This window comes from Rattus norvegicus, chromosome 6 (assembly GCF_021556685.1).
Source record: "Rattus norvegicus strain SHRSP/BbbUtx chromosome 6, alternate assembly SHRSP_T2T, whole genome shotgun sequence".
Lineage (NCBI taxonomy): Eukaryota > Metazoa > Chordata > Mammalia > Rodentia > Muridae > Rattus > Rattus norvegicus.
In genome coordinates, this window is record NC_141539.1 from 29,376,086 (window position 1) to 29,391,405 (window position 15,320).

Sequence of the window (15,320 nt, forward strand, 5' to 3'; positions counted from 1 at the left end):
AGGAAGGCTTCTGTGTCTAATCGGAAAAGGCAGAGGAAATGCCAAAGCTTGACATCAGATGCAGGAATCTGAGAGCCAGGAGTACAAGAGCAGGCTAAAAGGGCTCTCGAGCAATCAGCTGAAACAGGCGTGTGCTTCTTACAACTTCTTGAACCTACAAGGGCTAAACAGGGTCGTGGAAATGGTTCAATGGTTAGGAGCACTTGCTGCTCTTGCAGAGGACCAGGGTTCTGTTCCCAGCACCAACAGTTGGGAATCACAACTATCACTTAATTCCAGTTCCAGGGGATCCAACGCTCCCTTTTCTGGCCTCTATGGGCATCAGGCACACACAAGGCATACATACACACATGCAGATGAAAAGCCCAGACACTTAAAATTAAGTTCAGCTGCTGGGACATGGCCACGAGCAACACAGTATAAGGCAAACCAATACATGTGTGTCCTCAGCAAAGACTAATGAGTCAGAGCAAAGTAAATGAGCGCTCAAGCTCCCACTGTTGGTGGGGTCATATTTATATCCTTTCTGAACATCACATGTCTTTTCATGTGTCTGCTATAGAAAAAAATCCTTTCACCCATGTCTGCTTCAGCAAAACCTTCTTTCACCTGTGTGCCCCAGCGAACCATCATTTGACATAACTGACTTTCCACAGAAACCTACAAGTTTCCACTTCAACGGAGCACCAAGTATTATGGCCATAATAGTAGCTTAAAGAAAGTCGTAGACCAGAGTCTCCTCCAGAGCTTTAGGGGTGATGTGGCCTTGACAGAAGCTTGATTTCAAACAACTTGCCCAGAACCACAGGAGAATAGTTTTTTCTTATGTTATGGAGTCCAGTTTGATGGGTTTTGTTATGGCACCCCTAAAAATTAAACACAAACCATCATCCATCTGTCCCCACCCCCCACCACTCAAATCCACAACTTTGACTCTCAAAAAAAGGAAATATGCCTTCAGACATCTGAGAATACAGAAGACTTTGTTAGGATTTGAATAAAAGTTCTATTGAAACTTTGTCTTCTTTTGGGACCAGAGAGATCTATATAATTGCAGGGCTGGTGTTCTTGGAGAGGAAAATTAGACTTTTTAATTACTTTCCCTCCTGCTATCACCACTGTTCAACCTGTTAACGTATCAGTTTCTTTGATTGAAAAGACTGGGTAAATTAAATTTATCTCTCAAAAAATATTAAGCTAACATAGACTCAAAAATGGATAACGAAAGGATGTTCCAGCTCCCCTGTAGGAATTACTTTGCAACTCTAGTAGGAAGTCAGTTTGATCGCATTTCTGGAATCACATATTTAATATGGCTGCCCACGGTCAGACATTCTGGCCTTCAGGAGCCTGGCGTCACTGAAAGGCAGCCCCTAGACTCCCCCATGGACCAATGTCAAGGCTGAAAGCTTCCTTAGTGACTCCTCTGCCCTGTTCAGGAGAACCTTTTGTGTTCCTCACTCAGTCCTGTTCCACTGAGCTGAAAAATCGAGTTATTTCTTAGCTCATGCATCTGTATTTTTATCTGCAAGATGGCAAGCAAAAGGTCTCTGAATGCATCCACCGAAACCTTTGAGTCCCAGAGGGAACAATAGTGCTAGCAGTCATACACGACCCAAGAACATGGACCATCTGTCACCTCCAGGCCATGACCTGCTGGGAGCCAATGGGATCAATCCACAAAAATTCAATAGAAAGCAGCTGGCTTAGAAGAAGCATGCTTAAGATGCCCTTCTCAGTCATATGCCATTATAATGAAGATGCATAAAGGCAGTGAATAAATATGAATGAACATTTTATGTTAGAGGTGCACCAAGCAAAGGAGAGTCAGAAAGGGAAAAACAGATGAATAAAAGAGAAGAGAATTGACTAACTGGAATAAATATGAGAAAAGTGGGTCTTGAGAAAGCCACTGAAAAAACAGGTTACAGACAGAGAAACAGTAGGGGAGGGGAAGAATCGCTATGGCCGACTGATCTCTTATTGTCATATTGTCACACATTCTTTGTCCTGCTAGCATGGTTTCAGCTGTCCACCCTGAATATGAAGCCCCTAAGACTCATCTCAATCTTGGTCATTCTCTCGAGGATTATTGTTGTATCTTTATGTGGCTAAGATCGTTTCTTCTACTCAGTGTGTCTCCAGCAAGACAGGGAATGATTATGAAGATTCTATTGTGTTCAATATGCTTCAAATGTCACCGATGAGGTCAAATGGGGCTCAGGAGGAAGAGGTACCCTACTTGTCCTATGATAAGAGCAGCTGTGGAGGCATGTTCAAATCACCCTGAGACACAGTGTCAAAAGATCCAGTTTTGTAGAGGATTAGGAGGGGTAGACATTGTTCAGATGAGGACAACTAAGTTCCAAGCCTTGGGCTCCAGGAACAATGAAGAAATCCATGATGAGAGCATTCTGGGTAAGGAAGACACACACAGCTGTAAATCATATGCATGACCAGGTTCAGCTCTGTGATGGGAGTATAAATGAACTGGGAAGGGAAAGCAGGGACAAGGACAGGAAAATACCTGCCTCTGTGTATGCTAAGGATTTAGACTTGAGCCCCCCTTTGACAGCACAGATAAAGAGGGTGTGGTGGTTTGAATAAGAATAGTCCTCATAGGCTCATATATTTGAACGCGTAGTCACTAGAAATGTGCACTATTTGAGAGGATTAGAAGGATTAAGAGCCGTGGCCTTGTTGTAGAAAGTGTGTCACTGAGGGTAGGCTTTGAAGTTTCAAAAGCCCATGCCAAGCCCAGTGTACCTTTGCCTATGGATCATGATGTAGCTCTTAGCTGCTGTTCCAGCACTTGTCTGCCCTGTCCCCTGCCATGATGACAATGGGCTAAACCTCTGAAATTACAGACAAGCTTCTACGAAATGCTTTCTTTTAGAAGAGCTGCCTTGGTCATGGTGTCTCTTCACAACAATAGAACAGTGGCTAAGACAGAAGTGTATCAGGGAGATTCTGGTCACAGCTTGATCATAACAAGGAGGCCTATTCTGGATCACCAAATTGAGTGATTGTGTTGAGAGATGCCATTAACTAAAAAGAGAAGGAAAACATTTAGTAATAAGAGGGGTGACCAAAGCATCAAGAGAAAGGGAGCAGATGGTGAAGTCCGTGTTGGACAAGTTACATTTAAAGGAACCACAGGATGTCCAGGAGGAAATAGCCAGTGGAGAGTTAGGAAGTCCTTTTCCCCTCTTCTCAAGCTATAAGAATTACATTCAGCAGGCACGAGTTAGGAGCAGTTTTGTTTTGACAGCTTTGGGACACCTGAGCTATAGTATACAGATCATTTCTAACCAACCCAGAAAGGTAAGTGCCCAAAACATATGCAGAAAAATGACTGATGGACATGAGAGACAGCCCTCTTAAAATGAAATATTTTGTCAGGAGTGACCTCAGATGCAAATCCGCACATCAGAAGAGACCTCTCCTGTGTAGGACTTTAGCCAGTCCATTTAGAAAGATGACTAGAATAATTTCATCAGTGAGAAATTCATAGGAATTGTGGGCCGTCAGGGCCCACGGCTGTCTGGTTGAATAGCTTCATCTTTCAGATATAGATGGGGAGGCCCAGAAGTGACTGTATTATCCACAGGACAGTGGCAAAGTGGAGATTGAAACCTAGGCTGCCTCTTGGAAAAGCCTGTACCTTACCTCTCTACAGCAGAGGCACTGCTGTGGCTCTTTTGGTGTTTTCATTCACCTGGAATTCCTCAAGCGTAATAATTAAATAAAAGATTATTAATTTGGGAGGAATGAGAGGCGCTCAAGCAAGAGGGAGCAAGGGGGTCATGTAGATGCAGTGCCCATGTATAAAGTGCTCAGAAATGTTAAACATTTAAAACAGTGTCACTGTTCACCATTCCTAGGAATAACCCTATTGTGGCTATTGTGAGGAATGATTTGAATGTGCTCAGAGAACGGGTGCATCCTTAATGCTTTCTGACCCCCATTCTGTGAGAGCAAGAGCCTGGGGTTTGGTGTTACAGGTACATCTGCCAGAAGCTTTGTGTTTAAAACTCATGAATGTCTAGTTTTGCCTCCCACAGTCTGAAAGTATTTCTATCTTGACTCATGATACTATCTGATGAAATATGGTTTCAAAACTCACACAAATACACTGCTAGGCCATGATAGTTCCCTGTCTGGCCCAAATCTTGTTCTATCCCTTATTCTTAGCAACCTTCCCAATAATTCTGTTACTATATGTGGAAATCTTATCAGTCTTGCAGATGCTATGCACATATTGCCCGGTTTCCTTGTGTGTCCCCATGTCTGTACTGAGAGCCTACTTTAAGAGATATTGGCGAGTCCATCTTATCTGGTGGGCTGTGGGTATGTGACAGGTAGAGTAGCTAGGGCAGCCTGGTATTCAGCTGGCACACCTCAGGTTTGCTTGCCACACTCAGCAGACAGTGCCTTCCCACAGACACAGCAGAGAGTGGTTGATGCATGTCGTATCTTCTCAGGTCCCCCTTGTCCACCAACTTCCTCCTGTTGCCACGGATGCCACACAGCTCAGGGGTTTTCTCTGAGGTTCTCATCCCAAGCACCTCAGTTACAAAGATCCATATTGACTGGCGGCTCAGGATGCTAGGTTTCACCATGTCCTGTGAACTCTTGTTTATTCTGTCTGAGACCTGCCACTCCACCCACATCCGCCCTCCCAGAGTGCAAGCATGAGAGCACTAGGAACTATTCCTAGAAACTGCAAGATCACTGGAGGTTCAATATGGGCTCAAGCCTCAGCCTTCTTACTTTCCTAGACTGACTGAAGTTCATGAGTCACTTGACTGTCTGTCCTATGCCTCAGTTCCCCTTTATAAAATGAGGAAACTGGACTTGTGAATCTTAGAATACCTGTAATTTTTAATTGCAATTTTTTTTCTGAGATGAAGGACAGAATCTCATTTTGCTACCTACAGATGGTGTAGATTGAAACAGTATGATGACCACAGATGAGAGAAATAAGAATTAAGCTCTCTCTGTGCCTGTACACAGACACTCTGTGGGCTCACCCTTGCATACCCCCCCCTCCAAGACTGTGTTTCTATAATTGATTTATTAAAGGAGACTTGGCCCTTCTTCTCTGCACTTGATTGTGAGCAGAACAGATGTCTTGAATTGGGTGATCATTTCTCAGATGCATTCCAGGGCACCGGGTGATGCGAAGGAAGTGGGTGATTTCAAATTCCCGGGGCCCATGACAAATGAATAGTGGGTGTGAGTGAGGGGTGGAGAGGGGCCAGGTTGGGTATTTAGTGTTATGAAGTGAGTCGCCAGATGTTGATGACAGCTGGTGGATTAATACCAAAGGTGACTGGTGGGCCAAGTGTCCCTTTAGGAAATTACCCAGGAAGAGGAAGTAGCAGCCCTTAATCAGCTAAGCCTGGGGTGGAAGGAAGAACTCCTAGCTTTGAGATGCCCAGCTGGTGAAAGGCATGTTAGTGGACTTGCTTTGGCCACCTTCCCAAAGGGGGGGGGATTAGGCTTAGCATGGTAGTTATAGAAGAAAATTGAAATTGTTTATTTCACCACTCCATTTCCTGATCAGGAAACAGAGCTCTCTGCAGATTAAATGGAGGGCACGGTGTTGCATGATCTCTGTTAAGGTCTCCAGAGGAAGCGTTGAGTGATGAGCTCTTTCATCACTCTTCCCGTCTCACTTCTGAGTGAAACAAGGTTTGACAGAACCTTGCCCTCAGCACTGTGCATCCATTGCTACCTACAGCTGACCACTGTGCCCACCTAAAACTAGCCGTGGCAGCAAGCTCTGCTTGATTGAGAGACGCTGTCTCAATGAATTGGTACAAGAGTGGTGGAGAGTGATCCCCAACACTAACCTTGGGCTTCCACATGCCTGTGTACATACTTGTGTGTGCATGCACACATGAATCCGCTTTATCCATAGTCAAAGTAATGCCCACTATTATGTAAAGTCAAACTGTCCACATCACTATATCAGATATCCAGTATGCTTATTGAATATATGCTTCCTCATGAAAATTCCATGACATCATCTCTATTTGATCACCATTTTGTAGAGTCAAGAACAATGATAGTAAATGGTTTTCTCTGACATAGCTAGCAAGTAGCAAAGATAAGTTTTAAATTTGCATGTGCCTTGAAGGACTCTTGTCTTACTTCCCTAGACCCCTTGGAGCCTCCTACCCATGAGTGTTGATTAAAAAACAGGGAGAGAGGAAGGGGCTCCCAGTGTAGTCAGCATTGTCTTGAGTCCTGCAAGTCAAGTCAGCTCAGTTCATCTCCAAGGAGGACGAAGTGATATTTCTACAGATCACTACAGAATTCAAGGTAGTAGGATCACTTGCCACGCAGCTAAGAAAGGATGTCCCAGTGTGAGCAGATAGCTTAGTGGTTGAGCATTTGGCACACAATCATGAGGACCTGAGTTAGGAAACTAGAACCGACATAAATGCCAAATGGCTATGACAACCCACCTGTAATTCCAGCCACAGAAGGCAGGCAGCAAGCTGAGGTTAGTCATATCTATGAGTGGTGGGTTTCAGAGATCCTGCCATATTGACTAAGGTATGAAATAGAGGATCATTTCATGTATCAATCTTGAACATTTATATGCACATATATTGATATGCATGTGTGTGCATGTATACACATATATGTGTATGTGGGCTTGTGCATGAGTGGGCACACACACACACACACACACACACACACAAACACACATGGGTGAAAAAGTATATATCCTTTGTTCATTACCAGGTATGAGCTCATAGAGTTCACAGGAGATACAGTATTTTAACTGTCATCATTCATGGTAATGTGCTCCCCTAGGCATAAATAAGGAAACCAAGCCTCAAGTGGTTAAATGACTTGCCTAAAAGCACAAGACCAATTGTTACAGTGCTGGAAGACTTTCCAGGAACTCTCCGGTGCTCTTTCCCCTTTCTTCCTAGCCCAGTGCATTCTCTCAGCCCTATCTCACTGTAGCTTCTGGCCTATGAACAGACCTTCTCACCAGCAGGGAGCTTCCAGCAATCATCAAAGAGCAGTGTATTGGCAGAGGAGCACATCTAGTTTGAGAGAACCCTAAAAGCCTTCCTGGAGATGAATTGAGCCATTCGATCATTGGGAGATATTTGAAAACTAGCCATGTGTGGTTTTGCCAGCTTATTCCAGAAACAACAACAAACACCAGTGGATTTTTGAGAATTTTTCTAATTGTATAAGTTATTGCTTTGTTTGTTTGTTACCCAAGGCTTTAAGTAATTATAATAAAAACCAGAGGGTTTTAGTGCCACTTCTGCAACCCACCCACTGTGCATCCTTTGGCACACAGAAACATCCACAATGTTTCTGGCCTCAGTTTCTTCATCTTAGATGGACTCCAAAGTCCTCAGTGACTCTTAGGGTCTACAGTTGAGAAGTTCTGACAGATCTCTTGAGGATATGAGACCTTGGCTTATGTCCCAAGATTGGCAGCTGCTGGGGGAGTTTCCTTGCTCTGGGCACAGTCCTAAAGACTGATAGTTTAAGAATGCTAGTTTCTTTTGACCTGCTTAGTGAACTGTCACTTGGGATGCAGATGTTTCTAAAGGCCAATGGCAAGAGCATCACCACACATGCCTGACACCTCATGTGGTTTCCCATGAAATACACAGAAGCAGACTTATCAGGAACACACTGGGATGTCTATGCCATAGAGTAAGCGAGCCCAGATAGATGTTCCAACAAGTGGATCCAGGAGAAGGAAGAACTGGTGGTCAGTCGCTCTGACATTCAGCTAGCTCCGGGTTAGTACTCCCTAGGGATGTGCCATTCAAAAGGCCCTCACTCAAGCAGGGGAAATGCTTTTTGTATTGTGTGGAGGACTCTGGCTAGTACCATACATGACTCTGGGTAAGCTTTTCCCTTGCACGGGTCTAAGGGTTTGTCCAATGAAGGAAAAGGTTTTGACCTCAAATGTCATTCACTCTGTGTTCCAACAGTCTCTGGGATTGTTACTAAAAGCAAAATCACCTGTAATATGCTATAAGAGATAATACTAAAAGGGGCTGTCTGTCACTACCTCCTTTAGCCTTGTGTCTAGATCCCCACATAAAGACTATTCCTCACTGATAAACTGAAATCTGTATTAAGATGGTTCTGGCAATTCAAATTAGCAATCTCCCAAAGTCTGTTGACAACTTGTGCTAGAGACAAGACCCGAGAGAAACTGCTAACTTGAGTCTGAAACACTCTTGATAGAGAGGAGGGGTCAGTGACATGGGGCCCACAAGCTTGACGTTGTCTCTTCTCGTTAATTCTACAATATTTGCTTAACTTTGTGGTACAATTGCTCTCTAAAGCTCCCAATATGCCCAAGGTCACCTAGAAAATGGCTGATTTTGAGATAATGTCTTGAAAACTAAGGGTAGTTGTTTGTTTGTTCCCTGCCTGGAAACTGACTTAGATTTAGGAGGTTTAGAATGCCTTTGGTACATCTCTGGGTTAACACTTTGAAGATTTAGGAGACACAAAGGAACATTGAGGGGTCCTCAGGGTCATCAGGATACAAAGGAGGACTGATGGATTTTCTAAGCCCAACCAAGGGGAAATCCAGTGTCTAAAGACTCCCTGTTGCCATTCTGTGGTGTTGTTACAGACTTCACAGGAACCCTGCTCCATGATTCTCTTTTCCTGGTTTGTGGCTTGGGTAGGAAGCCCCATTTCCATCTCAGTTGCCGGTGTCTGAAGCAAGACCTCAGGCATTGCTATAGCTGCTGTCAGTTTCACACTAGACCAGAATTCCACCCTCAGATCAGACTGTTCACACAGGCTGCCATTGCCAATCCCTCCAGTTATCCATTCTACAGCTCGGCTTGGGTCAGTTATCCTACATTTCCTGCATGAGAACATTTCACACTGAAGCATTGTTTTGAGGTTACTGTTAGCATATTAGGGTTTTGAAATGTGGCCCTATCCTGGCAAGTTTCAGGACACACACACACACACACACACACACACACACACACACACAGAGAGAGAGAGAGAGAGAGAGAGAGAGAGAGAGAGAGAGAGAGAGAAGCTCATTCTTGACCAGTTGTACAACTTGCTTGAGGCTGCTTTAATGAGTATTTAAGAATCTGGGAAAGGTAAAGGCCTACTTTAAATATCACATACTGGTAGCCCCTTCCAGTGCTTGTGACTGATGTCTGTAGGTCCTTTGGTTTGGCTGTGAGACCAGAAGGAGCTGCAACTGTGGTCCAGGAGAGTCTGCGGACCCAAAGATGACAAGCGCTTCAGGGAAAGGAGGTTCCTTTTCCTTACAGTTTCAAATGCAGAAATGCAGGTTTAGAGAACACAGCCTGCAGGTCCTAGAGCCATCATGACTATGCCCTACCAAAGACTTATTTTATCCTGCTTTGTGCTCCTTTCAGCAGGCAGATCATTTCTAGAAGATTCTATTATCTTTCTTTGTGAGTGGATTGATAAGAGAGTCCAGTATCAGCAATAGTGATTGAGTGTAGCTGCACACTCAGCAGTTTGGAACGGTAGCCGTCTTTCTTTCCTAGTTTTAATTGGCACATGATAATTGCTTGTCATTTTTAAATAGTCATCTTCTCATAGACCAACTGGATATATGCAGTAAGACTGAGATCTCTTGACCCTTCTGAAGGTTGCAGTCACTGTAAAGGGACCTGACACTGAGGAGCAATAGATCTGTTTCCTGAGGGTGGTGCAGAAGTCTCTGAAGACGTGAACTGTTGACAGAGCTTGTGTCAAAGAACAGTCATCTCCACATACTTACTTTCCTCTATGCTGTGACCAAAAACACTTGATGAGATGTGACGGAAGGAGAGAAGATTTTCTTGGGCTCGTGGGTTTAGGGGAATATCATGGAAGTAAAAACATGGCGGCCACTGGCACTTGAGGCGGCCACTGGCACTTGAGGCGGCCACTGGCACTTGAGGCGGCCACTGGCACTTGAGGCGGCCACTGGCACTTGAGGCGGCCACTGGCACTTGAGGCGGCCACTGGCACTTGAGGCGGCCACTGGCACTTGAGGCGGCCACTGGCACTTGAGGCGGCCACTGGCACTTGAGGCGGCCACTGGCACTTGAGGCGGCCACTGGCACTTGAGGCGGCCACTGGCACTTGAGGCGGCCACTGGCACTTGAGGCGGCCACTGGCACTTGAGGCGGCCACTGGCACTTGAGGCGGCCACTGGCACTTGAGGCGGCCACTGGCACTTGAGGCGGCCACTGGCACTTGAGGCGGCCACTGGCACTTGAGGCGGCCACTGGCACTTGAGGCGGCCACTGGCACTTGAGGCGGCCACTGGCACTTGAGGCGGCCACTGGCACTTGAGGCGGCCACTGGCACTTGAGGCGGCCACTGGCACTTGAGGCGGCCACTGGCACTTGAGGCGGCCACTGGCACTTGAGGCGGCCACTGGCACTTGAGGCGGCCACTGGCACTTGAGGCGGCCACTGGCACTTGAGGCGGCCACTGGCACTTGAGGCGGCCACTGGCACTTGAGGCGGCCACTGGCACTTGAGGCGGCCACTGGCACTTGAGGCGACTGGTCACACTGTATTCTGATCATGAAGCAAAGAGATGAATGCTGCTGCTCTGCTGGATTCTTCCTTTCCGTTCAGTCAACGACCCCAGTACATGTGCTGCCCTCACTAAATGTGTCTTTCTTCTCAGTATTCCCCTCTGCGATCACCCGCGTAGACACGCCCACATGTGTGCCTCGTCAATACCCTAACTGCTGTTTATTGTGATAAGCCAACAACTGAAATCAGCCAGCACATTCAAAAGTTATTTAATTTGGTCTTTGTCCATGGATTTTGATACTGAAGCTATGGAGGGGAAAGGCAAAACCCTGGATCTACATCATGCTCCAGTATTGTGTCTCCTGGCTCTCCCTAGGAGTGGGCGGGTGGGCGTTGTCATCCTAGTAAAAGTGAATGCCCTGAGCTTCAGTTTCCTGGTCTGTAGAGGAGAGAACACCACCTACTTCTTAGCGTTGCCCTGTAGATTTAAAACAATGACAGAAAAACAAATGTACTTTGAATGGTCCCTAGCAGATAACCCGAGGGACACGCACTGGGTGTCTCCTCCCTTGGGTGTGGACCAGTCTTGGCCAGGGAAAGGCTGAGCACTTGTTGAATCCATTGATCACTCTAAATACTGTGAGAGGTTATAGCTCCTGCCTCATAGGCCCTGAGTCAGAAGAGGGCAAAAGAGAGGTCTTTAAGAAGCACCCTGTATGTAGAACCTTTCAAAAGGCTCAAGTTTCTGAGTTTTTCCTAATGTTGTTAGAGAAAATGATATTATTGCCTAAACATATTAAAGGTGGTTTAGGAGCAAAGAAAAAAAACAACAACAACCTGCTTCTCAATGTTTTATGAGATTAAATCAGAATGTAGAAAAATCCAATTCAGTTTCACCTCAAAATGAGCGCAATATTAACTCCGTTCCTATTTAAAGCCAGGAAGTACAGCTGTGGTAGTTAAAGTGGGCCTGCCTCCAACCAAGCCTTTCAAAACAAACTCATTGAATGATGGGACATTTGCATAACCTGCTTGACTAGGCAGGGTTTGACCCCTACACAGTGGATTAACACACTCCCTAGAGGCCAGATATCCCAGAAGTCATGGTGATCAGTCTGTTTGCCTAATATGTACGCAGTCACATTTGCCAGGCAGAGTCTTATTTGGCACAATACACCTCTGTCTCAAATAGAAATAGGACATCTTTATTTGGAGAAAAGTAGATGCAGTAGATGACAGTTGTGGAGATTGAAGCTTTGGAAAAAGGCATCAGTAATTGTCACTGTTGGGTAGGCGGCCCCTCTCCCTTCCTCCCATTCTTTCACATTCATGAATGTGGATGGAAATTTTGGGCCCTGTCTGTTGAAGCCAGGAGTTATTGTCACGTTTTTCATTTTGAGGGCCATTTTGGTATTGTGAAGGACCAAACGCTGTACTAGTTTTCTCCTGGTATTCTGACACCAAGGCAAATTGCCTGGCAAGGCAGTATAAGGGGGTAGGGATGAGGCTCAGTTGATTCAGTGCTTGCCTAGGATGCACAAAGCCCTAGGTTTGCTCACCAGCACCTCATAAACACAGAGCTGTGACATACACCCATAGTCTGGACACGCAGGAGGTAGAAACAGGAGAATAGGGGTTCCAGATCATCCTCAGTTCTATAAGCAAGTTGGAAGCCAATGTGGGATGCAAGAGACCCTGTCAAGAGAGATAGGAGAGGGAGAGGGAGAGGGAGAGGGAGAGGGAGAGGGAGAGGGAGAGGGAGAGGGAGAGAGAGAGAGAGAGAGAGAGAGAGAGAGAGAGAGAGAGAGAGAAACAAGAAGAGCGATTCCACCACACACACTAGGCACAGCGTCACGGCAGCCCTCAGAGTCAGGCTGAGCATCTTCAGTGCTGATAAGATACCAAGGCATCAAGTGGCATGTCAATACAAGGAAGGCCCCATCTCCACATTATAAAGGGAATTGTCTGCACCATGAAAGGGCAAGCAGTATTAACCTTAGAACCAGAGGATACAGCTCCTGCAGAGCCACTGGGAAACATAAAACATAAATCTCTATTGCCCAGAAGCAGAAAGATACTTAATAGAAGTGTAATTGAGAGTTTTTTTTCCCGTCTAACTTAGATAGTTTGGCTGTGTCGATGGGAATGACTTCAGTCCCACTCCGGGGAAGGGCCAGCTGCCCGTGGATATGATTATAGGACCTTCCAGCAACTGGCTGCTTGTGCCAGAATCGACTCCGCTCCTCTGCTAAGTTCTGAAATCCCCAGTAGCAGGCTTATTTTGGAGATAGAAGCAGTGGCCCCAGAAGCAGCTGTTTGAAAGCACCAATGTTAATTGGGAGCTAGCACCCATTAGTGTGGCCAGAGATTGATTGATTAAATTAGCAATAACCCTTCCAAGAGCAAGGACTTTGGAATCTTACAAAAGTTAAATCGAGAAAGAATTTTGGAAAACATCTGGCCAAGATCTTCTCTTTGAGGAATTGGAGGCCCAGAGAGGGTAAATGACTTCTTGAAGGTCGCCAGCAAATCAGTAACAGTGGTGGAGTGCCAGTTTCACTCGGTGCTTACTTGTAGAGTCATCTGCAAACCCTTTGTTATACTGATAAAGAAAATGAAATCTACACCTGAGAAGTGACTAGCCCAGCCTGGACTGTGGGAACCAACATTCCTTGTCCAGTGTTCTGTTCTTTCTACATGCAACTTTCTCTCTTTCTTCATAGCCTCACAGGTTGGTAAGGAGGGTAAGAAGCAGGTGGCTGAATGAGGTCTATTTACGGACATGCTCTGTGAATCCATCAGCATGCTCTTGAGAGCCTGCCCTGTACAAAGCACTTCAGCCATGTGAGACTCTAGACAGTGAATAAGGAGAGAATAAGAGAGAAAAGAGAAAAGGCCCTGTGCCCTGAATAGAAGTATACACTGCTTAGCACAGAATGGGTGTAATGGAGAGTTTTTCCCTTCTAACTTTGATAGTGTGGCCGTGTAGATGGGAATTAATTACTCACACACAAGCCCACACCGCACACAATTGTCTCAGGGTCAGGCTTTCTCCTCCTGCCCTCCCCTGTGTCTCTATACTCAGTGGCTGACCCTCGTGCTCTCTCAGGAGAGGGTAAGCCAGGCCCCCACAGTGTGTCCCTATTAGTGACCACAGAGGTGAAGGGAGCAGGACAGAAAGCAAGGCTGGGGTAACCAACAGATTTGCTTCAATCTGGGACTTCTCAGTCAGACACTACAGGGCAGGTGAACACACCTTCTTAAGGCTTCCTGTATCACTCTCAGTGAACGGGGAGGAGGGAATGGAAAGCCAGAGAGCTGGTAAATACCAGAGGCAGACTCAAATTCAGACATAACTTGCTCGGACCAGCTGTGCTCACCCACAGTGAAGACGTCTCACTCTTCCCAGGAGCCCTGGCACATCCAGGTTTTCACTGCCATATCATATATTTCCTTTACTGTTGGCAGCCTGGGGCGCTGGTAGAATTGCATCTTGCCTCTCCTGGACAGGCAGAGATGGCGGTTGAGGCGAAGGCTGGCATCATGGAGGGCGGGGCTCATGTTTGGGGAACAGTTTGTCGCACTGACTTTTGCTGTCATTGCAGGTCTGGAGTGCAGCTTCGATTTTCCCTGTGAGCTAGAATACTCCCCTCCCCTCCACACCCATGGGAACCAGAGCTGGTCCTGGCGCCGTGTGCCCTCTGAGGAGGCCTCGAGGATGAACTTGTTGGATGGGCCAGAGGCAGAGCATTTGAAAGAGATGCCCAGAGGTAAGGGACTGTGTCCTGGGTAGGCCAGGACCAGGATTGGAGACCCAATTCCTTTGAAATGAAGAGGTTTTCCCAGCCCTGCACACACCCTTGGCTCCTTGGAAATGGGCTTTGAATGTCTCTGTTTCTCCATGGCTCCTTGACCCATGTACCACGGGACACATGAGTCTAATTTTAAGATGAATCCAACCCTTTACAGTTACCCATTAATAGAAGTAGGATTCTAGAACTCAACATAGATTTCCCAAGGTAATATAATAACTGAATAACATGTTGATCTGTTTGTCTATCTGGAATGGGGTTGCCAAGGAAAACACAAGTCGCTCAGTTCAATATGAATTTCTGAAGAAGATTTTTTTTTTTAATGTCTCAGGTGATGCTCAGAACAGACACTGAAACCTATTCTAACCTCATGGAAAACTTCAAGGTGTTCTGCATTTTTATTTGCTGAATCTGCCAATCTTAACTGGAAAGGCGCTGTGCAACTGGGTTAAATGTGTGTTTCGTACTCACTCATGAATATTCAAGCCGCATGCTTGTTTTGTATGATGCTTTCAGCAGTCCTGAGCTCTTTATGAATATTGCCTGCCAAATTTCCAGGACCTGAAAAGTAGACACTGACTCGTGGTACTGGTTACATATTTGGAGAGATTTACAGGGAGATGTGAAAACATTAAGCCCCACTCCAGCCTTCTGATCTGTTCCATGCCAAACCTCAAGACTTCCAATTCCTTAGACACAGAAAGTATGGTGGTTCCCTAAATCCAAAGTGGGGTTTCAGGCTTTTAGGAAGAAATGAGAACTGAAATCGGAATGGATTTTCTGGACATTAGTGGGACTTGTCATCCTTTACTGTCCTGTTGGATTCAAAGTTAGTGAGGGAAAAGCCAGAACTCTGAGGAGGGGAGGGACTGAACCAACTCACAGCTTGGGGTTTCATGTGCAGGTCTACATGCCTGCCATGATTAGGTCCAGGCAAGGGCTCTTTCCTTCCTGTTTCTGTCTGTAGCAA

General features: G+C 45.9%; 1 protein-coding gene across 1 annotated transcript in view; it reads left to right on the forward strand.

Moving 5' to 3' along the window:
• Alk (ALK receptor tyrosine kinase) overlaps positions 1-15,320 on the forward strand; it is a 719,717-nt gene that overhangs the window by 217,148 nt on the left and 487,249 nt on the right. The window contains exon 3 of the mRNA NM_001169101.3: positions 14,144-14,308. Within this exon, the coding sequence (NP_001162572.1) occupies positions 14,144-14,308 (165 nt within the window). The remainder of the gene's footprint in view (positions 1-14,143; positions 14,309-15,320) is intronic.